Source organism: Urocitellus parryii, chromosome 3 (assembly GCF_045843805.1).
Source record: "Urocitellus parryii isolate mUroPar1 chromosome 3, mUroPar1.hap1, whole genome shotgun sequence".
In the NCBI taxonomy this organism is placed as follows: domain Eukaryota; kingdom Metazoa; phylum Chordata; class Mammalia; order Rodentia; family Sciuridae; genus Urocitellus; species Urocitellus parryii.
This window is the reverse complement of record NC_135533.1, coordinates 203,505,492-203,531,233: the sequence shown is the minus strand read 5'-3', so window position 1 is coordinate 203,531,233 and position 25,742 is coordinate 203,505,492. Positions and strand designations below refer to the sequence as shown.

The 25,742-nt window shown below is 52.1% G+C and overlaps 1 protein-coding gene across 1 annotated transcript; it reads right to left on the bottom strand.

Moving 5' to 3' along the window:
* Positions 1-6,247: 6,247 nt before the first annotated feature.
* Positions 6,248-25,488, bottom strand: Mef2b (myocyte enhancer factor 2B). Its single transcript, XM_026390061.2, has 9 exons — positions 25,434-25,488; positions 10,558-10,640; positions 9,662-9,865; positions 8,171-8,305; positions 7,561-7,708; positions 7,279-7,412; positions 7,092-7,185; positions 6,815-6,926; positions 6,248-6,541 (listed from the first exon to the last, which is right to left on the bottom strand). Exons 2-9 carry the CDS (start codon positions 10,609-10,611, stop codon positions 6,316-6,318), a joined length of 1,107 nt encoding a protein of 368 aa, XP_026245846.2. The 5' UTR covers positions 10,612-10,640; positions 25,434-25,488; the 3' UTR covers positions 6,248-6,315.
* Between the last annotated feature and the right edge of the window lie 254 nt (positions 25,489-25,742).

The window sequence follows — 25,742 nt, the reverse complement described above, 5'->3', positions numbered from 1 at the left end:
CCCTTCCCCCCCCCCCACATTTGTGGTTTTGCTTCTTTGGTTTCAGTTACCCAAGGTCAACTGGGGTCTGAAAATATTAAATGAAAAATTCCAGAAATAAATAATTCATCAGCTTTAAATTGCACTTGGTTCTGGGCGAAATAATGAAAGCTAGAGCTGTCCCACTCCATCCCAAACCGGACCATTTTCTCCTTGATTATTCTGTCTGCTGTTCTTTTGTTTATATTTGTTTGTTTTGGTCCTGGGATTGAACTCAGGGCCTCATGAAGGCTAAGCACATACTTTACCACTGAGAGATAGCCCAAGCCCTCTCTGCTGAACTAATTTTCTCTAACTTGTAAATGCAAAATAGATGAAAACTTTTGTTGGACTCTAAGCATAATACTACAATAATCCTCACCCCCCCCCATCTGCAGTTTTTCTTTTCGAAGTTTTGGTTATCTGCAGTGCACTGAAGTCTGAAAATATAAATAGAAAATTACAAAATTAAAAGATTCTGAAGTTTTAAATTGTTTCATTATGCTTCTCCCCACCCCAATGTGAGTCATCTCTTTGTCCAGTGTATCCATGCTGTATATGCTACCCACCCATTAGTCACTTAGTGGCCATCTATTATCTGATCAACTGTTGGGTTCCACAGTGCTTGTGTTCAAGTAATCTTTTTATAGTAACCTAGCCCCATGTTACAATTTCCATATCATTCATCTTACATCATCTCATGACATAGGCATTATATCATCTCACATCATCACAAGAAGGATTCATTGTAGCATAATGTATTTTGAGAGAGAAAAGACCATGTTTACATAACTTATAATAGCACACTGCTAAAATTGTTCTATTTTATTATAATTGTTCTGCATCTCTTACTGTGCCTAATTTATAAATTAAACTTGATCATAGGTATATATGTACTTTCTAGGGTTTGGTATTATCCAAGTCAGGCACTGAGGGTCTTGGAATGCACCCCTCTTGAATAAGTGGAAATGCCTGTACTCTGTCCACTAATTTTTTTCAGCATCTCTATTCTACAATGGGTGTGCCTGTTGGTTATTCTACACTGGACATTCCTTGACTTCTATCCTTTATTGGGCAAATTCACATTTTCTATTCTATGCTGGGTAATCCATCCCATAGTCCCTGTTAAGGTCAGTTTTCCATTACTGTAACAACAGACCAGAGACCATCAATTTATGAGGGTTTTCTTTGTCTCACAGTTTTAGAGATGTCAGTCTATGTCTGCTTGGCCCTGTTGCTTTGGCCAGATGGTGGCCCAGTACATCACGGCACAAGCATGTGGTGAAGGAGGACTACTCACAGAAAGATAAGAGGCCTGGTGAAATTGGAGTTTGAGATGAAACTAGATTCTCCACTTTATTGGCAGGTGGGGTCTGAGTAAATTACAGGCCTCTGCAGCCAAGAAAGCCTGTTTTAGTGTTATCAACTAATCAAAGCAGGGAATGTCTGTCATTGCCATTTCCAAGGGTCACAGATGGCAAAGCGGAGAGTGGCAGGTTGTAGCTCTTACTGGCAGGCTATGCCCTCCAGTGTCGTCACAGACCCCAACAGCTCACTGCCTATTTCTTTCTGGGATCTTGTCTCACAAATTCAAAGAGGAAATCCGCAGACAAGGATGAGTGAGTGGAAAAGTAGGATTTGTTCAAGTGTGAAGAAGAAAAAAAGGGCTGGGGTTGTGGCTCAGTGGTAGCGTGCTCATCTGGCATGTGTGAGGCACTGGGTTGGATCCTCAGCACCACATAAAAATAAATAAATAAAATAAAGTTATTGTGTCCATCTACAACTAAAAAAAATATGTGAAAAGAAAGAAAGAAAAAGAACTCTAGTGGGCGAGCGGGAAAACAATAGAGGTGGCTGCTTGAATGGGCCAGTTGAGGGGTTTATAAAGCTCTTGGGTCAACACTGTTGGTCCAAATGCACGTTAATCAGGTTTTGAAAAAGTATGAACCCGACTGGTCCAAATTTATGCTAATCAAGCTGGGCACAGTGACACATGCCTATAATCCCAGAGGCTTGGGAGACTGAGGCAGGAGGATCATGAGTTCAAAGCCAGCCTCAGCAACTTAGTGAGGCCCTAAGCAACTCAGGGAGACCCTGTCTCTAAATAAAATACAAAATAGGGCTGGGGATGTGGCTCAGTGGTCGAGTGCCCCTGAGTTCAATCCCCAGTGCCACTCCTCAAAAAAAAAAAAAAGAAAGAAAGAAAGAAAGAAAGAAAGAAACAGATTCAAATGTATGCTAATCAGGTCTTGGAAAGTGTCCTTGATAAGTTAGCCCTGTGATCTCCATTCGCATCTGCCCCCACTTCCATTTTCTCACTGCTCAACAGACCAAGCCAGGCCACCACCAGGTAACTGGTGACCGTGCCCTGCTCTCAGCTCCCCAGGCCCTTCCTGGCATGGCTGGCTCTGTATTGCCAAGGCCTGTTCTTGCCAACCATGTTCCAGCTGCTCTACCGTCAGTCTCCACCTCTCGGTGAGGATTAAGGGCTTGGCATCATGGCTGACTATATTCCCTTCAGGGGCATGGCTCCTAGTGAATTAATTTTCTCCCCCCCCAGCACCTCCCCTCCTAAATGTCCCACTGCTACTCAATAGTGCCACAGGCTGAGGACCAAGCCTTCAACACGTGGGCCTCTGGCGGCACTCTGGGTCCTCCTTGGACACTGTATTCCTACACTACACATCCTTCGTCCTCTACCCCTCATTAAGGTCGGCCTTCTCGCCCAGACTGACAATCCCATCATCTCTCTTTGTGGGGATTTTGCCAGTGCATCTCTCAGATTTCTCAGTGCGACAACTTCCACTACTGCATTTGTGCCTGGGCCACTTTCCCACAAGACTTGGCACCTCTCTCACGATAATGTTGGACCTGGGTAATGTCACGGGGTGTCTTGAGAACGGCTCCTTGGTGGGGTGCTGCCCACAATCCCCCTCTGTCCTTTCCTTCACAAGGGGACATCCGCAGAGCCAGCAGGCGCAGAGCAGGAGTCTAGGCTTGGAAGTATTTCTGGAACCTGGTTCTCGGCCCACTGTCCTCTCCTGGCCAAGGGCTCCTCAGGTTGCACACACGTAATTACACACACATACAACATGTGTCACTGCCCTCCCTGTGTCCCCAGGCATGGAACCTGAAAACGTAGCATGGGCCCCCAAAAGGACTTATTTATTCCTATTTACATTTTTGTTCATGCCGAGCAGATAATGTACCTCTGTTGTAACAGGGTTTGAGGGAGACACCTCTCACATGATGCAGGAAATAAATTTTACTTATTACTTTGAGCAGGAGGGTGCTGAATTCAAAGCACGCTCTCTGTCGCCACCTCCTGGCATATGGGAAAAGTGCATCCTCCCCTGGATGAGGATGCAGAATCACCACCACCACCCACCCAACTTGCAGGCCCCAGCTTTAGAAATCAGTACATTTTGATAAGCCTCTGTGGGATGCCTGTAATCCCAGCTACTTGGGCGACTGAGACAGGAGGATTGCAGGTGCAGGCCAGCCTGGGCAAATTGCCAAGACCCTGTCCCGAAATAAAATAAAAAACAGGGCTGAGGATGTAGCTCAGAGGTAGAGCACAGCTGGGTTAAATCCCTAGTCCCACAGGGAGGGAGGGAAGAAGGAACCCACTTTGAGGTAGGGTCTTGCTGTGTTGCCCAGGCTGGTCTCCAGCTCCTGGGCTCAAGCAAACCTCTAGCCTTAAACTCCCAAGCAGCTGGGCCTATGGGTGCAACTACCATGCCTGGCTAAGCCCATAATTTTTTGGGGGGATGAGGGGTCCCGGGGATTGAACTCAGGGGCACTCGACCACTGAGTCACATCCCCAGACCTATTTTGTATTTTATTTAGAGACAGGGTCTCACTGAATTGCTTAAAGCCTCACTAAGTTGTTGAGGCTGGCTTTGAACTTGTGATCCTCCTGCCTCAGCCTCCTGAGCCGCTGGAATTACAGGTGTGCACCACCGCATCCAGCTAAACCCACACCTTAACCTCACATTGGGCACTTAGCCAGTGGACACTGACTCCAGGGACTGGCCCAGTTTCTTGCTCAGCTTATTGTCTACAATGGGAGTAAGATCCAGAGACTAGGAAGAAGCCTCTTCCACTGTACCTCAGTTTCCCCCAGCGCACCTGCTGCATTGCCCTCTCTTCTCATCATTTTCTGGTCGTGTGTCAGGTTCTCTGAGAGGCTCTGTCTATGACATGGTAAGGGCCATTGGTGGGCACTTCTCCCCATGTGGATGACCAAGGCCCTTGTTGGGGAAGGGGGATCTCCCAGAACGGTAGGTAGCCCAGGAGGACTGTTGGCACCCATGCAGTGACAAGATGAACTTGGTGACAGGGCTGCTGGGGAACAGGGTGCTGTGTGCTCTGCCAGACCTCTGGAATCCACTGGTCAGTGGAACAGGGACAGTCAGCCCCCCTCTGGGGGTAGGGAGACAGAAGAGACCAGGTGGGAGGCTTTAGGACCTGGATCTGAAGGGGGGACACTACAAGGCCTGAGGCAGCCTCCCACTCTGCATCTGCAAGCCCCTCCACCCAGGCCACACTTCCTGTTGCCCATGGAACTCTCTTCCCTTCACCCCCAACCCCAAGTCCTGGGGCGTCCCTCTCCAAACACACCCAGAGAGTGCAGATGGACACCACCTCCACCTCCTGCCGCTCCTACCCCTGACCTTCCGCACTCATCTTCTCCTGGGTCCCTGGGGGAGAGGGGCTTTCACTCAGTTTGACTATGCCATGTCCCTTCCCTGGAAATGAGTCTCAAAGCCCCTTGATGGGGCAGCAGACAGCTGGGACTGGAATGATCCCACAGGACAAGACCTCGAGGGGGTCTAGCAGGTGGACAGCCCTCTACACACATCCTCTTAACGTACCTGCCCTCACCTCACAGAAAAGGTCTTGCCGGGTTATTTTGCCCTGTTTCCTCACCCCCCAAATGAGCCAGGCTCAAAATCTTGGCTGGGGACCCAAGAAGTCCAGTGCTGACTTCTAGGGCGCTTTGTCTAAGTTTGAGGTCTATTATGCAAATTCTTTCCCTCTATGTCCCCCATGTAGGTCTCTGTGTGCAGGTGGTGGAATCAAGGCCCTGGGATCCACAGGGTGCTGCTGAAAGGGTCAAGCTGTCGGGCTCATCCTGGGTGAGCTGCCTAATCAGCTTTGGATCTTGGCAGAGTGATAGGAAGGGGGCGGATCTTATCAGCAACCAAGCCAACATTGTTTTCCATCTTGCTATCCAAATCTGTGATGGCCACTCCACAATGCTTTTCTCCCTTGGGATGGAAGGCTTCCTGGAGGAGGGGACATGGAACTGGGCCTTAAAGGGTGAGATAACTTGTAATTAGAGTTGGAGTTGGGGTTAGTGAGAGAGAAGAGGTCCAAGAGGAAGGACCAACATGGTCCTCGTGTTGGAACTGAAAGTACCATTTAAAAAGTGTTTTGTTGTTGTTGTTGTTTGTTTGTTTTTGTATGGCAGATTGAACTCAGGGGTGCTTAACCACTGAGCCACATCCCAGCCCTTTTTTGTATTTTATTTAAAGACAGAGCCTCACTGAGTTATTTAGGGCCTTGCTAAATTGCTGAGGCTGGATTTGAACTTGCGATCCTCCTGCTCCAGCTCCCAAGCTGCTGGGATTACAAGCATGTGCCACTGCACTGTCTCATTTAAGTTTAAGGAGGCAGCAGGACACTCTCAGCGCACCAGTAGCCAGATACTCATGATTCTCAATGTCTTCTTGCTGTAGGTTATTGCGACCCTGTCTGGAGCTTCTTTCTGAGCCCATAACCCAACATCCCCAGAAGCAGCCCTTGGCCTATGACTGTGGAGAAGCTGAGGGTAAAGAGCTCAGCCTGGGAATCTGGGCATCTGCTACCCACGGAGTCACCTGATGGTGGGAGCCTGCAGGGCTCCCGTGTGCTCTTGTCCCCAGCTCTCCTCGGGCCCTTGATTCTCCCTCTCTTGCAGGAGACACCCCAACCCACGAGAAGGCAGGAATGGGACCCCTGAGGAGCGGGTAGGAAAGCCCCCGGGCGCTGGGGAGGGGTGGGATTCTGAGTGGAAACAGAACAGTCTCCTCTACGGCCACCACGTGGTTTTATTGGTGGATCACAAACAGGAAGGGGCCAGGAGGAGATCCTCGAGGTGAATCTGAATCCCGGGGTCCCTCTCCACGCCCCCACGACGGAGGCGGCCGGTGATTGCTGGATTTTATCTGCGGAGGCCGGAAGGGAGACTTGGTCTCCACGTGCCCTCGTCCTGCTGGGCGAGGAACTGGGCCAGTGCCACCCTCCGGTCCATCACCGGGGCCAGCTGTCCGCGGAAGACAGCCGTCGCAGGGAAGGCCCGGGCCGCAGGGGCTCTGCCAGGGGCCGAGCGAGGAGCAGAGGGTAGGGGAAGGTCTTGGGGAAGTCGCCCGGGCCCCCGGGGGCCGGCGAGAGGCGCTCGGACTTGATGCTGACTGCGGGGACTGGAGGAGAGGCGCCGCGGGTGGGGGGACCCTCCTCGCCCAGGCTGCGGCCCCCGCTGCAGGAAGGGAGAGAGACAAGGGAAGCCTGAATTCATCGAGGAAGGCAGGGAAGCCGGGGAGGTGGCACGGCGTGGGCCGAGGATGGGCAGGAGGACCCTGGGAAAGAAGGGGGTGGCCGTCCCTCTTGGGACCTCCGAAACAGCCGCCCACCGTGAGCTGGACGCAGTGCAAGGGATAGCCACCAGGGGTCAGCAGTGTCTAGAGGCTGTGGAGGACCTGGAAGGGCCCCCCTACGAAACCCAAATCTGGAGGAGAGATGGGGTACTTACTTGGACTGGGCGGGGGTGGCTGGGGGTCCATCCCCTCTTGAGGACTGCCAAGGAGTCAGGGTGGGGGGCTGCAGCAAGCCAGGGGGCGGCGGGGGGTCTCCCAGGCTATATTCTGGTGGGCAGGAGGGGTAGCCTGAGAGAGGAGACCTCTCTGAGCTGGTGGCCCAAGCCAGGCTGACCCCACAGGCCAGTTTTCTGTTTGGGTGGGTTGCCCCTGGGGGACCCCACAGCCGGTAGGTGTGTGGACATTTCCCAGACAAGGAGTGGGGGGAGGTACCTGGGGGGCCTGCAGGGAGAAAAGGGAAGCTGCTCAGAGGGGGTCCCGGGGCCGAGGTGGTGCTGGGGCTCTGTAGACTACCATAGAGGCTTCTCTGTGGGGAGAGAAGGTGAAGGGGACACTGAGGCCCACACACAGGCCACCCTGCCCGCCCTCATCCACCCCCTGCCTTCCTTCCCTCACTCACCGAGGTGCTAAGACCCCCTCGGGACCCAGCCAGGCCACCGGGCAGGTCTGGCCTCCGCCCGTCTGCTGCCAGGTACAGTGGGGGTGGTGTCTTGCTAGTGAGGTGGCTTGGTGAGAAGAGAGGGTGTGCCAGACCTGGGAAGGAGGACCGCCCCGAGAGAAGGTGGGTGGGCCATGCCATCAGCTAAGTCTGAGGCTTAGAGGTGACACACTCAGCCAGAGCCAAGATCCAGCCCCCCAACCTCCTGGAACTCCTCCCTCCAGGCCTACGTCCCATGCTCACCTGGGGGCCCAGCTTTGGGGGCTGCTGGTCGGAAGGGAGACGGGCGGCTCTGGGCAGGTAGGGCTTCCCCAAGCCCCGTGGGATCACAGCCTGGCGGGGGCAGGGCCCCATACACCATGTCCGGGCCGGGCATAGTGGGTGCTGCTGGCTGTGGGCAGAGAGGTGGGATGGGTGGAAGGAGGGCGTGGATGTGGGTGCCAAGGCCACTCCACCTTCAGGAAGCCTCCCCTTCTGGCTCCCTCCTCAGTCCCGCCACCTGCCCTCCCCTGGCCTAAACCCTCAGGGGAGGAGCCTGCATCTGGCTTAGTTTCTCTTCAACCACTAGGTGCAGAGCTGAGGCCCCTCACTCAACCTTGAGTTGGCACAGAGAGGGTATGCAATGAATCAAAGAAATGAAGCAGGAAGGAACGCTTTGCCTTTTGAACTCTTGCTCATCCTTCAAAGCCCCAGCTACAGTGCTCCTTCTTTGAGGAAGTCTCCCCTTCCCAGGCAGAGACCTGGCTCCAAACTTTAGGTTCCCTGGCCCGAGGTCCCTTTCTCTATCTCAGCCTCAGTGGCTTGAGCCTGGCTGGGGAAGGGCCCGTGTCCAGTGGGGCAGGGGGCTACTTACATAGAGCCGGGGCCGGGGCAAGGCTGGGTCACCTCCATCACCTGCCAGCCGCCGCAGCTTTTCTCCTGGTCCCTCAGGCCCCTCGTCTGTCTCCAGCTCTGGCCCATCAAGGCCCACACCCCTCCGCTTCAATGTCTATGGGGACAGGAGACAAGGGGATGGACCTTTACCTCCTACCCAAGGAAGAAAAAATAGTTCTATGGAGAGAGGACAGGCCTTCCCCACTCAGCTCTGAGGGTAGAAAGAACATGGCCCACTCCAGCCCAACCCTATTGATTAAAACCCCAGGGAGTCACCATTTAGTAAATTCCAACTGTGTTTCAGGAAGGACCCAGAGAGGTCAAGGACCCAACCTAGATCACACAGCAGAGCCGAGATCACCCAGGCTTGCTGGTGCTGTCCTGATTTAGTCCTGCACTCGCCATGGCTGCTTCCATTCTGTCCCCACATGCAGTGGGGTTTAATACATGTGAGGAATTGAACTCTGAGGACAGTATGGGCTTAACCGAGCTGGTCTCCCCCGGGGCCAAAGAACTACACACTCGGGGCTGGGGATGTGGCTCAAGCGGTAGCGCGCTCGCCTGGCATGCATGCAGCCCGGGTTCGATCCTCAGCACCACATACCAACAAAGATGTTGTGTCCACCGAGAACTAAAAAATAAATATTAAAAATTCTCTCTCTCTCTCTCTCTCTCTCTCTCTCTGTCTCTCTCTCTCTCCTCTCTCACTCTCTCTTAAAAAAAAAAAAAAAACAACACTACACACTCTTGGCCCTGCTTCTTTTTTGCCAGCTTTGCCCCCTCCTGGAACACTGGGGACTCCCAGGTGCAGGGCAGCCTGCTGCTCCCTCCAGCCCTGGGGCTTTAGCTCCCCTTGCCTACCCCGGCTGGTAGGTGTGGGGTCGAGCCAACTCCTGGAAAAGCTGCTGTGGTCTCTTTCTTCTGAGGACACAGCAGCCCAGATCAAAATCGAACCCAGGACCTCGTGCATGCTAGACAAGCACTCTCCCACTGAGCTACATTCCCAGCCCTATTCATTTATTTTTTGGTACCGGGGATGAACTCAGGGGCACTTGACCACTGAGCCGCATCCCCAGCCCCATTTTGTATTTTATTTAGAGACGGGGTTTCACTGAGTTGCTTAGGGCCTCACCATCGCTGAGGCTGGCTTTGAACTCCCAATCCTCCTGTCTCAGCCTCCCGAGCCCCTGGGATTACAGGCATGCATCAGGTTGCTGAGACTGGCCTTAATCTCATGATCCTCCCACCTCAGCCTCCAAGTAGCTGGAATCACAGGTGTGCGCCACCGTGCGCAGAGTGCTCTTTCTTTCTGCTGTCCAGGCAGCTACCCCTAGGAGGCGCCTTCATTACCCCGTAGCTGGTTTTATCAGCCACAAGGCCAGATTGCAATCTTGTCTTTTGTGCAAACCCAGAGTCCCTGGGCAGAGTGTGCTGGGCTTGTTGGGGCCAGGGAAGAGGGCCCCGGAGGTACCTCGAGGATGTCGGTGTTGGTGCGGCTCTCGTGGGGCTCGCTGTACTCCGTGTACTTCAGCAGCACGCGGTCCATGTCGGTGCTGGCGTACTGGAAGAGGCGGTTGGCGCTGTTGAAGATGATGAGGGCGATCTCGCAGTCACAGAGCACGCTCAGCTCGTAGGCCTTCTTCATCAGTCCAAACTTGCGTTTGGTGAAAGTCACCTGGACCCAGGACCCACCAGAGCAGGGGAGAGTGGGAAAGGATCAGGATGTGGAGCAGTGCGGAGGGAGGGCAGGGACCGATGGGTCCTTGAAGATGCTTGGAGAGTCCAAGCTTTTCCGTGGGTTTTCCCCACCCGCCGCCCCTGGGATTGAAGCCAGGGGCTGTCTATTCCTGAGCCACATCTCCAGCGCTTTCTGTTTTATTTTGAGACAGAGTCTTGCTAAGTTTTTTTTCCAAGCTGACATTGAACTTGCGATCCTCCTGCCTCAGCCTCCCAAGTGGCTGGGCGTGCAGGTGTGCGCCCCAGGCCTGGCACCGGTGCGCCTTCTGGTTGAGCTGCTCCCTCTGATTTGGCAATTCAACCCAAATAGCCCCTCCTCTTTGGTAAGCTTTCCTTGGCCTCCCAAACAGAGCCCACACTTTTTCTCCCGGCTGCCCTCTGAGTGAGTGTGTCTGTGCCCAGCTCCATCCCCTGTGTGACCCAGCGGGCTCCAGTCGTTAGGGAGAACAAACAAAGACATGGTCATAAAAGTGAGCAAATACTCCATCTCAGACTCCTGAGGGTGACTCAAGGCCCCTGAGGCCTCCTCACCCCCTTGCAGTTCTCCCAAATCGCCAGGCCTGTGCCCAGATTGTGCCCCCTTCCAGGAACGCCTTTCCCTCAGCCACGACTCCAAGCCAGTGAACTTACCTGCCGATTCCTCTGGTCCAGAATGCGCGAGATCTGAATTTTTTTCCTCCCCATGGCCCCAGGCTGAGCAGAGTGAACTTGATCTGGGGGAAAAGGGGGAGAGGACAGAGTGGGTGGGTGGAAAATGGGGAGGGGAAGCCCAGCCTCCCTCCTGTCCTCTGCCTGACCCTGCCAGGTGCTAAGGGAAAGATGAGGAGGAAAATCAAGGCAGGCTGCATCCCCTCTGCCTGGGAGCAGCCCCAGAATGTAGCAGATGCTCAATAAACACATTCAAACCCATGAGGAGAAGACCGACCAAGGGTGGAAAAACAAATACAGAGGTCCCAGTACTGAGGTTAAGAATGACACACTGATGAACCTGACCTCCCTGGGCCTCAGTCTACCCAGCCATGCATTGTGCAGTGGTGTGCGTGGCTGGGTGTTGCTGAGAGATAATATGAGTTAAGCCACGTGAGGTGGTAAGATGTGCCTGGCACAGAGCAGGTGCTGTATACAAGCTGCTATTATGAATAATAGCAATAGCCAAAAGGTCCTGCCGGCCACGCTGGAGGGTCATCCAATGCTAGCACCCAGCAGCACGTAGCAAACAACCATAGAATCTAGACTCAAGCTGCTGAAACTGAGAAAGCAGAACTACAGGACCTCGTGCACACTGAGCAGACACCCAGAGGGGCCTGGGCCACGAAGTGGATAGCCTCATATTCAATCTCACAACGGCATGCCCACATGCAAGAGCCAGGGCTGTATTTACAAGAAAACATATTCATTTATATATTATTTGTTTGCTTTTTTTTTTTTTTTGAGGTGCTGGGTATGGAACCCAGGGCTTTGCTCATGCTAGGCAAGTGCTCTACCACTGAGCTACATTCCCAGCCTTTTTTTATTTTATTGATTTATTTTTTGGTACCAAAGATTGAACTCAGGGGCACTTGACCACTGAGCCACATGCCAGCCCTATTTTGTATTTTATTTAGAGATGGGGTTTCACTGAGTTGCTTAGGGCCTCGCCATTGCTGAGGCACTTGCCTTTGATTCATTATTTTTTAAAAATACTTTTTTAGACATTGGTGGGCCTTTATTTTGTTTATTTATTTATATGTGGTGCTGATAATGGAACCCAGTGCCTCACACAGGCTAAGCAAGTGCTCTACCACTGAGCCACACCACAGCTCCATGATTAGTTCTTTTTAAAGGAAAATGTGTGTGTGTGTGTGTGTGTGTGCTGGGGAGTAACCTAGCACCTCATGCATGAAAATTTTCGGAGAATAACAGAGCTGGTGGCATATACCTGTAACCCCAGTGACTTGGGAGGCTGAGACAGGAGAATCACAAGTTCAAGGCCAGCCTTCACAACTTAGCCAGGCCCTCAGCAACTTAGTGAGACCCTGTCTTAAAATACTATAAAATGGCTAGAGCTCAGTGGAAAAAAAAAAAAAAAAAGAATAACAGAGCCAGGTGCAGTGGCACATGCCTCTCATTCAGGCTACTTGGGAGGCTGAGGTAGGAGGCTCACAAGTTTGAGGCCAGCCTCAGCACCTTGGCAAGACCCTGTCTCAAAAATAAAAATTGAAAAGGATTGGGGTGTAACTCAGTGGAAAAGCACCCCTGCTTCTGGCCTGGAGTCTTCAGATTGTGATTTTGGCCTGGGGTCTGTCTACTTTGAAACATAGGAGAAGCCTGGATCTCCCTCATGGAGCTCTTGGCCTGAAAGGCCCAGGTGCTAGGCCACAAGGACACAGTGTGAGGGGGTCTGCCTGCCCCAGCAACCCTCATGCAGAACTTGGTAGAACAAAGGAATCACGTTGCTCACACATAATTAGTTACGCACTCTGCTGGACAGACAACTGCCCTAAGCCCCCAAGTTCCCAAGGGGACAGCCCCTTCTGCTAACTATGTGACCCTGCTCTACTTCCCAGCCTCTCCCATGTTACAGGTGTCTGTGACAGGAGGCTTCAGGCAAGTGGTCTCCCCAGGGTCACGTAGGCCTGCACACAGCTCTCAGCCAGCCTCCGACACTTGGTGGGGCCCTCAGTATGGGAGACCTCTCCCTAGGTCTCAAACTATTCTGTGAATGGAGCCAGTGTCAGTCCCCTGGGGCGGGCATAAGATGCTGAGTGCCCACCACTAGGCCTGGTGATGAGCTCTTAAGAAATTCAGATTCCGGGGCTGGGGATGTGGCTCAAGCGGTAGCGCGCTCGCCTGGCATGCGTGCAGCCCGGGTTCGATCCTCAGCACCACATACCAACAAAGATGTTGTGTCCGCCGAAAACTAAAAAAAATAAATATTAAAATTCTTTCTCTCCTCTCTCTCTCTAAAAAAAAAAAAAAAAAAAAGAAAGAAATTCAGATTCCAATTAGACACAGTGATGCACACCTGTAATTCCAGCGACTTGGGAGGCTAAAGCAGGAGGAAGGCCAGCCTCAGCAATGTAGTGAGACCCTGACCCCAAATTTAAAATGATTAAAAGGGCTGGGGATGTGGTAGAGCACCCCCGAGTTCAATCCCTAGTATTTCCTCCACCTCCCCCACAAAATTCAGATCCTAGGCTGGGGATGTAGCTCGGTGGAAGAGGCTTACCCAGCATGCATAGATCCTGGGTTCCATTGCTAGTTCCCCTCCCCCAGCAAAATCAGATTCTGGCCCAGTGCAGTGGTCCACATCTATAGTCCTAGGTAGTTGGGAGGCTGAAGCAGGAGGATCACTGGAGCCCAGTTCAAGACCAGCCTGGGTAACATAGTGAGATAGTGAGACCCCATCTCAAAAAAAAAAAAAAGAAAGAAAGATAAAAAAATTTTTCAGATCCTTTGGGAATGGCCACAGTCTGACCTGGGTATCCAGCGGCCATAAGGGTAGGACACTTCAGCTGGAAGTGTGGCCCCCTGAGTGACCCCAGGAACACAGCATCCTCTGCCCTCTGAGCCGGGTCTCTGGGCCTTTACCTCTGTGTAGAGCTGGGGCTGGCAGTCGGGCCCCCCCAGCTCCAGTTTTACTTGCTAAATTTAAGCACCAAGGCTAATTTTAATCCCCGGCCGGAATCAGGCGCGTTCCCACGGCTGGGATGTGTTGCCCCAACCCTAGAAGGTCCCTGGAGGCTGAAGGGGGGCACCGGCCCGGAGGTTCCAGTGCCAAGATGACTCCGGAAATGCCCCCTACACCCGGGGTCCCATGAGAGCAGGGGCCAGACTGGGGCTTGGACCTGAGCCACTTGGGCCTGAAAGACCTGACTCCAAATCCTCCTCAGTTTGTCATTAAGACACAGACACCATGGCTAGGGTGAAGTTCAATGACAAAGGAGCCCCCAAAGCCAGGAAGTTGGGGAGTCTCTGTGAACAGAGACCCTAGAGCAAAGACAGGAAGTGAGATCCAGGCAGAAGGGACAGCAGGTGCAGGGCCTAAAGAGGAATGAGACACAGCCTGAGGCTGGAGGGAGGCAGAGGGGGCCTCCAGGGCTGGGCCACTATGGGTCCTAGACCAGGACCATGGGTTCTGATCTAGGAGCCATTGAGAACTACCAGAGAGACTTTGTTCAAAGACAGGATAGGCGTGGCTTTCTTATTTATTTATTTATTGGTACTGGGATTGAACTCAGGGGCACTTTATCATTGAGCTTGATCCCCAGGCCTTTTTAAATTTATTTTTGAGATAGGGTCTTGCTAAGTTGCTGAAGCTGGTCTGGAACTTGAAATCCCCCTGCCTTAGGCTCCCGGGTCACTGGGACTCCAGGCACATATCACTGAGCTCCGATATTTTCTTTTAGTTTTTTTTTTTTTTTTTTTTTTTTTAAGAAAGAGTGAGAGAGAGAGGGGGACAGAGAGAGAGAGAATTTTAATATTTATTTATTTTTTCTTAGTTCTCGGTGGACACAACATCTTCGTTTGTATGTGGTGCTGAGGATTGAACCCGGGCCGCACGCTAGCTAGGCGAGCGCGCTACCGCTTGAGCCACATCCCCAGCCCCTTCTTTTAGTTTTTGAAAGAAGGTCTCATTATGTTGTTCAGCCTGGCTTCAAACTCTTGGGCTCAAGGTGAATCTCCTGCCTCAGTCTCCTAAGAAACTGGGACTCCAGGCACATGTCACCGTACCTGGCTTGATTTATCATTTTAAGACTCAGCCCTTGGCTGTCATGGGGATCAGAACTGCTGGGGGCAGGGATGGAGATGATTCGAGGGTGGAGGGGAGGACAGAGGTGCACCTGTCTGGGGGTGGGATTCCTTCAATGCTTTGTGCCTTAAGTCATTGTACTCCAGGGTCCAGTGGGTTTTCTGCCTTCTCCAGAGCCAGGCCTGACAAGTGCACTGGGCTCATGCATGAGTTTAATTCTCCTGGCTCCCATTGATCCTGGTACTCCCCCCAATCACCCAAGAGCCAACTCACTTTGGTCCCTGAGGGGTCTACCCAAAACAGCTCCGATCATGCTCACAGCTCCGTAAGTCCACACTGTCCTCATGAGCAAGTTCAGCATTCAGCCTGATATTCAAGGCCCCTGCCCAAATCAGCTCCTGCCCGTCTCACTCTCCCTTCAATAAGTATCTCTGCTCAAAAGGCTCTTTTGTCTCTTCTTCACCTGGGCAACTCTTATTCATACTTCAAAACCCAGCCCCCCAAAAACCCATTTCTCCAGGAAGACTTCTTTGCCATTCTGGACTTCCACAGTGCACATCCTTCCCCTCCAGTTCTGATCCCGTTGTGCTGAGGGTAGGCCTATCCAGCTTTATCTCTCCCAAAGCAGCAACCCCTCTGGATCAGGCCCATGAGTGATCAAGATTTCGTGAGGGGCTGGGGATGTGGCTCAGTGGTAGAGCACTTACTTAGCACGTGTGAGGCACTGGGTTTGATCCTCAGCACCACATAAAAATAAAGAAATTAAATAAAGGTTTGAAAAAAAAAGAATGCTTTAAAAGAAAAAATAAAAAGATTTGGTGGTTGGAGCAGGTCAAGAGAAACATGACTGTTCACCCCCTACACATACCCAGTTTCCCTCAACAACTTCCTCTTAGAGTCCCCCAGCTGATACCCTGCCCAGAAATACACGCGCATGCAAATCCAGTCACTCAGCATGGACCTGTCTAGGGCCCAGGTGTGAAGGGCCAGCAGAGGAACGCGGAGGCGGAGGGCCTAGGGTGTGCATATATATTTGTACTCACATGCAAATCCCCACCCTGAGCCGCAGACAGACCCTGGTGGCCCATTCTCCAGATGTTGGTGTGATCGGAACTTCTGGGGGGGGGTGGTGGCACATGCTGAGTGTGCCGGGCACGAGGGGGGAAGCTGAGGTTGGGGAGGTCTCTTCTGCACATGCACATCCTCCCCCTCTCATCCAGCCAGAAGGCAGAGAGCTGGGGGCTTCTGCCTGGCACAGAGGCAGGGAGTGAAGCCATTGACCTGGGGATCAAGTAGGGAAGAAAGGACAGAGTACAGGGGCATCTCAGGGGAGGAAGCAGGTAACTGTGCCTGAGGCAGAGGCTAGACAGGGGCCTGAGCAGAGGAACAGGGGAAGCCACCCCTTTCTTTGAACCCCCATACTTGGCACTGAGTATCACTCCATACTAACCATGAGCTAGGCTGACCCTTTCTTTTCTTTTCTTTTTTTTTAGTTGTAGTTTAGTTGAACACAACTAATACTTCTATTTTACTTATTTATTTTTATGTGGTGCCTCACATGTGCAAGGCAAGCGCTCTACCACTGAGCCCCAGCCCCAGCCCTAGGCCGACCCTTTTTTAAAAGAAGTAGAACAACAATCATGGAAGATACAAAAAGTGACTTGAGATCACTCGTTAAAAAAAAGCATCAGCTGTGTGCAAGGCCCTGAGTTCAATCCCCAGTGCCACCAAAAAAAAAAAAAAAAAAAAAAAAATCAGCCAGGTATGGTGGCACATGCCTGCAGTCTCAACTATTCCTGAGGCTGAAGAGGAAGGATGGATTGAGCCCAGGAGTTTGAGAACAGCCTGGATAATATGGAGAATCAATCTCTCTCTCTCTCTCTCTCTCTCTCTCTCTCTCTCTCTCTCTCTCTTTGGTACCAGGAATTAAACTCAGGGGCACTCGACCTCTGAGCCACATCCCCAGCCCTGTTTTGTATTTTATTTACAGACAGGGTCTCACTGAGTTGCTTAGTGCCTCACTGGGTTGCTGAGGCTGGCTTTGAATTCATGATCCTCCTGCCTCAGCCTCCCAGGCTTCTGGGATTACAGGTTTGAGCCACCTCGCCTGCTGAGAAACTCCATCTTAAAAAAAAAAAAAAAAAAAAAAAAAAAGCACCAGGCTCCGATGGTTTTACAATTATTTTCATTGAACCTCAGTGTACTCAGTGTACAGACGAGCCCAGTGTTATTTAAACTAATTCAGACTTTTGAAATAGATGGGAGCTGTTAAAGTCGTTTTATGAAACTATGAAATTCCTTTATGTTTAAACCTGAGTAAGTCTAAAAAGAAAAGTATTGGCCATGATAGGGGTTACATTTGCCAGGGGCAGCAGAAGGCACCACCTGAACTGAGACATAAGCATGAGAAAGAGACAACCAAGAACGGGGTAAACAGTCATGGGATCTGGGGAAAGATCCTGCAAAATAAACTGCAAAGAAAAAGACCTGGAGGTGATAATGAGTAAGTCAAAGAAGGTGATGTGAGAGATAGGAAGAATGGAGGGGGTGGTGTGACAAGATTTGCAGTGGTCACAACACATAGGGCCCACGGACCGCCGGGAGGAGAGGGGCTTTACTCTGAGGGCAATGGAGAGCCATAGAGTTTGGGAGAAGGGGAGTTTTGTGTTTTTCTTTTTTTTTTTTTTTTTTTTTTTTAGTTGTGGGGTGGAACCTCATACTAAACACATGCTCTCCCACAGAGCTATGCCTCAATGCTTTGTATGGTTTTAAAAAGTTCCTTCAAGGGGGAAAAGAAGTTCCTCTGGCTCTCATTCACTGGGAGTGGAAAGAGGTAAAACTACTTGGAAACCTGTCAGGCGTATATTTAATCTGAACAGATGCCTCTGTGATGACCCTCTCCTCAGTATTCACCCAAGAGAAATGGGCCCGTATTGTACCAGAGGACATAGGACAAGAATCAGCAATTTTATGCATCACAGCCCCAAACTGGAAATGACCCAAATGCCCTCAACAGGAGAATCAGTAAATATTTTCTGGTAGAGTCTACAATGGACCGTGACATTGTAGATAGAAAAAGCACACGCTCTAGCTTCATGAAAGTACATGGTGAATCCGAACCGACTGTGCCGACAATACGGAGGGGATGTGTGCTGAGATGCCATTTACACCAAGTTCCTAAACAGTCCAAATTCACCCAATGTGGAAATCCTGGGGGCTAGGAATGTGCTGCTTCCTGATCTGGGGTCAGTATGCAGATGTGTCCAGTCGTGCAAATATTTTGAGCTTTACTTCAGTGAATGTGTACATTTTGTTTAGTGTGATTTATCTTAACTAAAAATTTTTTTGTTTGTTTTTGGTTTTTTAAGAGTTGGGGATGTAGTGCAGTTGTACAGCACCTGTCTACCATGCTTGAAGCCCACGTAAAACACACACACACACACACACACACACACATTTAAAGCCCACTGCTCCTGCTCATGGCTACCATAGGGACCAGTGTCTGTCCAGGCAGGAGTGAGGTGACAGGGAAAGGCTGGGCAGAGGTCCTTGTGGGAAACAGAAGTAGGGTCGGTAAGTGGGCAATAATGGACTAATTGTTTGTTGACCAAAGGAAGAGCTGGAAGCACATGCCTGGGTAGGAGAGAAGAGTCAGGGTCCAGAGCTGAGCACTGTTGTGGGTGGGGATGGGAGATGAAGGAGGGCCTCAGGAACACCTGAACATCATAAATTCTCTGTGGTAGTGTCTGTGGTTACTAAATCAATCCACAAACACCCTGAGCTTCTTCAGGTCATAGACTGTCACCTTCCTAGGTTGGCCAGGCATCTGTCCCAGGTGATGGAGACTGAGGGGCACTGGAAGGCATCCCACCCTGCCACTGACCCTTGGCCTTCGGCCTCTCCTCGCTGGAGGGCTCGGGATTCTCACCTGTAAAAGAGCCTGCGAATCCCTCTCCCATCAGCTGGGAGGAGGTGGGGCGGAGGGACGGGTCTCTTGACCTTGTCTCCTTCCTTCCCAGAAGCCAGTTTTGGAACTTGGGACGCTGAGTCAGCGTGCCGTCTCGCAAGGCCACGGTGACAGCCTTCGCTGCATCCATCCCCCACTTCCTCCCCCATAAAATGGGTCACAGGATCGTGACCTCAGAGGCTTTGCAGCGAGGGTTTGAGAGCACAGGTCAGGAACGAGTTCCCCTTCTCGGCTCCCAGTGGGCATTTAGTGGGGGGACGAATGGCAGAGTCAGTCTGCCAGACCCTTGAGCCCGCGAGGAGACCGCAGATCGGCGGGGGACCCAGGCCGGGAAAGGAGAAGTGAGAGGCAGGTGGGTGGCGGGGGGAGGCGCGGGCCCGCGGGACGCGGCGGAGCGGGGAGGGGGCGCTGCTCCGGCCGCCGCGACGAATCAGGCCGGAGGCCCCGCCTCACGCAACCCCAGCAGCGGTTTCATCACCTGCTCCCCAAGTACCTCATTACGGGTGACAGGAAGAGCCCCTTGGAAAGCCAGGACCCCCCCTTCCCTCTCTTGGGGGCCAGAGCAGCTCCGACCCCAGCTGCTGGCAGCGACCCTGCCTCCCCAGCCAGAGCCTTGGACCCGCCTTCTCCCCTGGGAACCTGGGGACCTGATGCCCAGGTGCGTTGGGGAGCACCGGGGTGACCCGGGGCCTGGATCAGCCCACTGGGTCCTTATGGCCCCCCGCAGGTGCCCTTGGGGAGAGTGTGGGCTCAACCAGCGCTTTCCCTGAAGCCTCAGTTTCCTCCCCAGAAGATGGGGAGACTCTGGGCTATCTTGAGGTCTCTGGGTGTGACTTTTTCCAGGAGGCTTTGGGTTACTCTTCCTCAGCCCTCCAGGGTCCAGAGCAGAGTGAAGCCCTCAAGCAGTTCTAGGCGGTGGGGTTGAGGGAAGAGAGATTAAGGTTATCCCTCAGTCTGGACAGAATGGGGGGAGATTCCCTGACAAAATGAGACCCCAAACACGCAGAGCCCCTCAGAATATACAGAGGCTCTAAACGATGGATCCACCAAACACTTTTATTCCCAAACACATAAGGATCTCTGCCTACAGAAGACCTCAAGCCAGGGGTGGTTACTCTCACCACTCAAGAGAGACTCTGGAGGCTAGGGCAGGAGGATGGCAAATCTGACTGTAAGTTGCCAGCCTGGGAAACTTAACAAGATTCTGTCTCAGAATAAAAATTAAAGGCCAGGCTCAGTGGTGCACTGGGCTTCGGAGGCTGAGGCAGGAGGATGGCAAGTTCAAAGCCAGCCTCAGCAAAAGTGAGGTGCTAAGCAACTCAGTGAGACCCTGTCTGTAGACCCTGTCTGTAGATCCTGTCCCTAGGACCCGCCCCCGCCCCCCAAAAAAACCCCCAGAATTTAAAAGGGCTGGGGTGTAGCTCAGTGGTAGAATGGCTCTGGGTTAAATCCCCATTACAAAAAAAAAAAAAAAAATCCTCAAAACACAGCTCACACTACACACAGACCGCCCCCCCCCAAACAACCCACATAGTTATCCAAACACAAATCCCCAAAACATAATCAGATCCCTTTGTACATGCAGACCCCAGACATACATAGCCCCCCCAACAAGTCAATCCCCCAAATACAACAGACCCCCAGACATAAAGAGCTCCCTAAATGCATGTAGACACCTGATTCATACAGATCCCCCCACAATATGCAGAGGCCAAGACATATTCAGACTCTCCCGAACACAGAACCCTAAAATCCATGCTGGTCCCCTAGGACATGGACACAGGTGGGCCTTCCCACCTCTTCTTTAAGCAGGGGGCTGAGGTCTGAGGGTAGGGGTTCTGAACCCCAAAATCCAAGAACGTTCAAGCTAGAGAAGGCCATGGGACCCTGGAGCACAGATGTACTCATAGGAAAACTTAGACCCAGTTGGGGACACCCAAGACCCCTTCCCTGGACCACTCCTGCTGGAGGGGCAGGAACCCTCAGTAAGCAGGACTTACACTGTGCCCCAGGAGCCCAGTGTGGCCATGCACTGAGAGGTGACAGCTGGGGCTGTGGGGCCAGTCAGTACAGCTTTCAAACTCTTTTTTTTCCCCCTTCTGTGTAGAGGATTTATCTATCTATCTATCTATCTATTTATCTATCTATCTATCTATCTATTTATCTATCTATCTATCTATCTGCCGTGGTGGGAATGGAACCCAGGATCGTGTGCAGGCTAGGCAAGCACTCTACCACTAAGCTATGGCTCTAGCCCTGTGCTGGGGACCAAACCCAGGATCTCTTGTATGCAGGACACAACCCTAGCCCAAGGTTCCAATCCTGATTTTACCATATGCTCATTTTTTTTTTTTATTCTTTTGGAGCCTTGGTTTCCCCATGTGTACACTAGGCCCTTGCACACTTCCCAAGCACCCATCCACTTCTCCCCCAACCTCAGCTGACCTTCTGCCCCTTTTGGGGCACATGACACACCGGCCCCAAACAGACCTGCCACATTCCCATCACTTTCCCTTTGCCCAGGTCTCTCAACACCATTTTCAGCCCTGCCCAGGCACAGCCGACATGACCTGCAGAAATCCCTCCTCCTAAAAGCACCCACTTCCCCAGGTGGGATTCAACTAAACCTGCAGCACTTCACCTACAGGACTTCCCGTCCCCATCCCCCCCCCCCCCCCCCCCGTGGTGCTGGGGATGGAATCCAGGGCCTTGAATGTGCTAGGCAAGCATATGCAATATGCCCAGCCCTTTTTATTTTATTTTGAGACAGGGTCTGGCTCAGTTGCCCAGGCTGGTGTCAAACTTGTGATCCTCCTGCCTCATCCTCCTGAGTAGCTGGGATTATACGTCTGATCATTTTTTTTATTCCTTGCTGCTTTCTTTGACCAGCATCTGGCCACACTAGCATGTCCTACTCTGTGAGGGCGGGATGGAGCCTCCCCAATCCCTGGCCCACTGTAGTTTCCCCATCACCCTTCTTGGAATGAATGAGCAACAACTGTTTAACAAACGGAAGAAACACTGGTAACTTGTTCAGCTTTTGTGGTGCTGGGGATGGATCCCAGGGCCTTGCTAGGCAAGAGCTCTACTACTGAGCTGCACCCCTAGTCCTCAGTTTTCTTCCTTCCTTCCCTCCCTCCCTCCCTCCCTCCCTCCCTCCCTCCCTCCCTCCCTCCCTCCCTCCTTTCTTTCTTTCTTTCTTTCTTTCTTTCTTTCTTTCTTTCTTTCTTTCTTTCTTTCTTTCTTTCTTTCTCTCTTTCTTTCACCAGGGATTGAACCCAGGGGCGCTTAACCACTGAGCCACATCCCCAGCCCTTTTTATATTTTATTTAGAGACAGGGTCTCACTGAGTTGCTCAGATAAATTTCTGAGGCTGGTTCTGAACTCGTGACCCTCCTGCCTCAGCCTCCCAAGCCGCTCAGTTTTCTTTTAAACACCTCATGGCCCACAAAACAAACTGAAGGCCCCATATGGCCTGTGGGCCACAAGTTTGAGACCCCTGCTCTGAAAAGTTTTCACAGTACAACAGCCAACTAGATGGGCCAAGCAACCAACCCTCTGGAGGTCCCACTACTCAGCTTGAGTGGAAACCACATCCGGAGGTCTCCCAACACAAACCTGGCCTGCCACAGGCATGCTCACCTGCCAAGAAGGCCTGTCCTTCATCAAGGTCACTGAAAACTGAGGATCCTCCCACCCCATCTTACCTTCCTGAGGATCCAGGAGAGACACCACGCTTAGCCTGACCCTGCTGTCCCACAGCCGAGCCACCAAAGGCCCCCAGCAATGTCCCCTGAGCCTCAGTGGCAGCTGCAGGGACAGCCCAAGATTTCCCTCTCTTTGTTCCAGAGAAAGATCTCCCTGTGGGGCCCCAGAAATTCATCCCCAGAGGCCCAGGCCTCCCTGCTTGGGAAATTAGCACATCTGTCAGTGCTGGGCTAGGCGGAAGGGATCCTGCCCACAGCCTGGCAGCCCTAAGATGCAGCCAGCTGGAACCCTGGGATGTGACTTTGGGGCATCCCCAGTCCCTACTGTCTACCCCCAGAAATGTCATGGACACAGGAACAGGGAGTGGACAGAGCCTGGGCTCCCCATTAGCTGGAATGGTAGGGGAGGCAATGACAGATATATAACCGTGCCTGGGGGATGGCTGGCCCAGGAGAAATTCAAAAGGCAGGGGCTGTGGCAAGTGGCAGGGAAGGGAGCTGCTTTGGACAGAGGGTCCAGAAGGGCCTTTCTGAGGAGAAGTGGCCTTACCATGTAGGGATATGGGGACAACCTGCCTGGCTGATAGAATCATCGCACTGCAAAGGCCCTAAGGTGGGAATGTGCTGGGCAGGTTTCAGGAGCAGGCGAGGTTGGTTTGTCGGGGTGAGGTGAAGCTGAGACAGCTGGAGACAGAGGCTGGGGGGAAGGTGGGGGCAGGGTGATGGAGAGCACTACGGAACAACAAGGAGTTTTCTTTTTTTTTGGGGGGGGGTGTACCAGGAATTGAACCCAGGGGCACTTAACCACGGAGCCCCATCTCCAGCCCTTTTTTATAATTTATTTGGAGACAGGGTTTCGCTGAGTTGCTTAAGGCCTTACTAAGTTGCTGAGGCTGGGTTTGAACTTGTGATCCTCCTGCCTCAGCCTCCCAAGTCACTGGGATGACAGGCATGCCCCACCGCACCTGGCAGCAATAGGGAGTTATGGAAGGTGTGTGAGCAGGTGAGGGCTGTGGTCTGATTCAAGATTCAAGATTCACCGAAGACCTCATGGCTGTCATGGGGAGGAGGTCAGGATAGCATCCAGCAGATGGTGGGGCCAGGCAGGCTGTGGACCAAAGAAGTGGATGAGGTGTGCCTGTGTCAACAGCAATGGGGACTCCTGATTTCACCCCACTGAAATTGCTCCCTTCTCAGGCCTCTACCTTGATTTTGGGTGAACTTAGACCTGGAGGAGAACAGCCCCTAGCAAAGGATGGGGTGAGGATAGGCCTGGATGGCGCTCTTAGGCACCTCTGCTTGGTCACAGATCAGATGGCACCTCCTATGATTGAGTGCCTACTCTAGGCGCAGGCCCATACTCCACCTCATTTACACCCAGGACCTGCCTGACCCACAAATGGCCCAGTGAAGCGAAGCCAGTGCCCCTTCTTTATACCAGAGAAGGTGAGCATTTTTTCTGGAGCCAAATGGCAAGACCCCAAGGTCCACAATCAAGCCTGGGCCCAAGGGCCAAACTGCCACACCCCAACTCATAGCCCCTGCACAGTCTTGGAAGCAGAACTGAATGTTCAACCCAGAATCACCATGGGGGTGCCTAGACACTCATTTTTACACCTCAGGGGTATCAGGACATTTGCACAGGTCTTAGAGACACAGACACAGGGAGGTCGTTTTGTGGGGCAGAGAAATGGGAATCTCTGTGAGGATTCACAGGCTAGGGCAGAGTGAGCTCCCAAACCCCCTAAAGGGATCTATCTATCTCCAGGTACATAAATGCTTCAAATCTTCCAGAAGACTGACTCCCTTCCCAACTTGTCTATATTCATTGCCTCCAATTATTTTAATTCCCTTTCTTCTCTTAATTTCCATTTTCCAGATGTCCACTGGTTGGTTATGATTTAAGCAAATAAATCACTAGTTGAAGATGGGAAGCCAAATTCAGGGTCCCTCGCCCTTGGTTTTATGCTTTCAGAGGGCCAAGGAGTAGGCTGAGCCCAATCCTTTCTCCAAGAGGCCTGGGTATATCTACCTGTTTGAGTCCCCCACCTCAAAAAAAAAAAACAAACAAAAAAAAAAAAAAACAAAAAAAAAAAACCCAAAACACTAGCTTCCAGCTCTTGAAGGTGAAATCTCTAAAGCCGCCCCAAATTCTGTTCTATGGAGGCCAAATTTGGCTCCACACTTCATATAAGCAGCAAGTGACAGGCCTGGGTCAGGAGAACAAGGCTGCCATTTCAGGAAGCCCTCTGACCTCTGGAATCAAACCTCAAACACTGGTCCTTCAAAGTTTAAGTACTTTTTGAGCCCAAGTTCCTTCACTCCAAGAGTCTTGTCCCCATATGCTCAGGGTCCACAGGTCCTGACTGTCTTCAGAGAGGATTCTCTGCGAGGCTAGGCATGAGGCCTCAGTTATGTCTGCCTTCTCCAGTCTGGCTGGGCCTGGGGTGGCCAGGGACCTGGGTTGCCAACATCTGCAGCCCCGAACCCTGAAAGAGGCAGTGAGGGGAGACCATGACTGTGAAGTAATGCTGCCACCAGCTTGTCATGTGCTGACAACCTCAGAAGGCTGTGACTCTTCTTCCTGCACCATTGTCTTGAAGCACAGGGAAGAGGATGGCCCACAGGCAGCTGTGGTCCCACGTTCTAGGGCTCTGTGCCCATGTTCTCACTGTGACACAGGAGAGTACAACAGTGTGCAGTTGTGCAAAGGGGTCTTGCTGATACCAAATGTGCACACCCAGAGAGGGGCACAGTGCATCTCAGATATAGACTCATAGACATATAACAGGGACTCAGGCCGTCACAGTTTGCCCACAGTTCAAATCTCCTCAACTCACATCAAAACCTGACACATGCCCCTTGGGCACACAAACTCTCAGAAACACAACCTCTCAGGCACACAACTCAGAAACAACCTTCAGACCTGTGCTCAGGGATTCATACCCTCTCTGAGTGAACTCCTTGAACATACACACACATACGCAAACCTTCGGAGGCTCAGCAGCACACCCGACCTCCAAACCCAGCCCAGAGCACAGAAGCCATTCAAAGGACTGCGCGCGAGTCTTGACCCGATCAGACGCGACCCGACACCCACCTGCTCTGTCCCAGGAATCGGCTCCCAGACCCGCTGCTGCCACACACAGATCCAGGCGCCGGAGGCCACAGGTGCCTTCCCAGCGGGCGGCCCCGCCCCTGGGAGATGATTGGGCGGGGAAAAAATCATTTGCATAGAGGGCGTCACCGTGGTGCTGCGGTGGGCGGACATTTGGGCGTGGCCCCGCCCCGAGAGTTCTAAGGCGGGGAATCGGAAGGCTCCAAGTTCGCTGGCAAATTAAGAGGGGAAAGAGGACTGGAAGTATAGTTCAGTGACAGACTGTTGCTTAGCCTGCGTATGGCCCTGGGT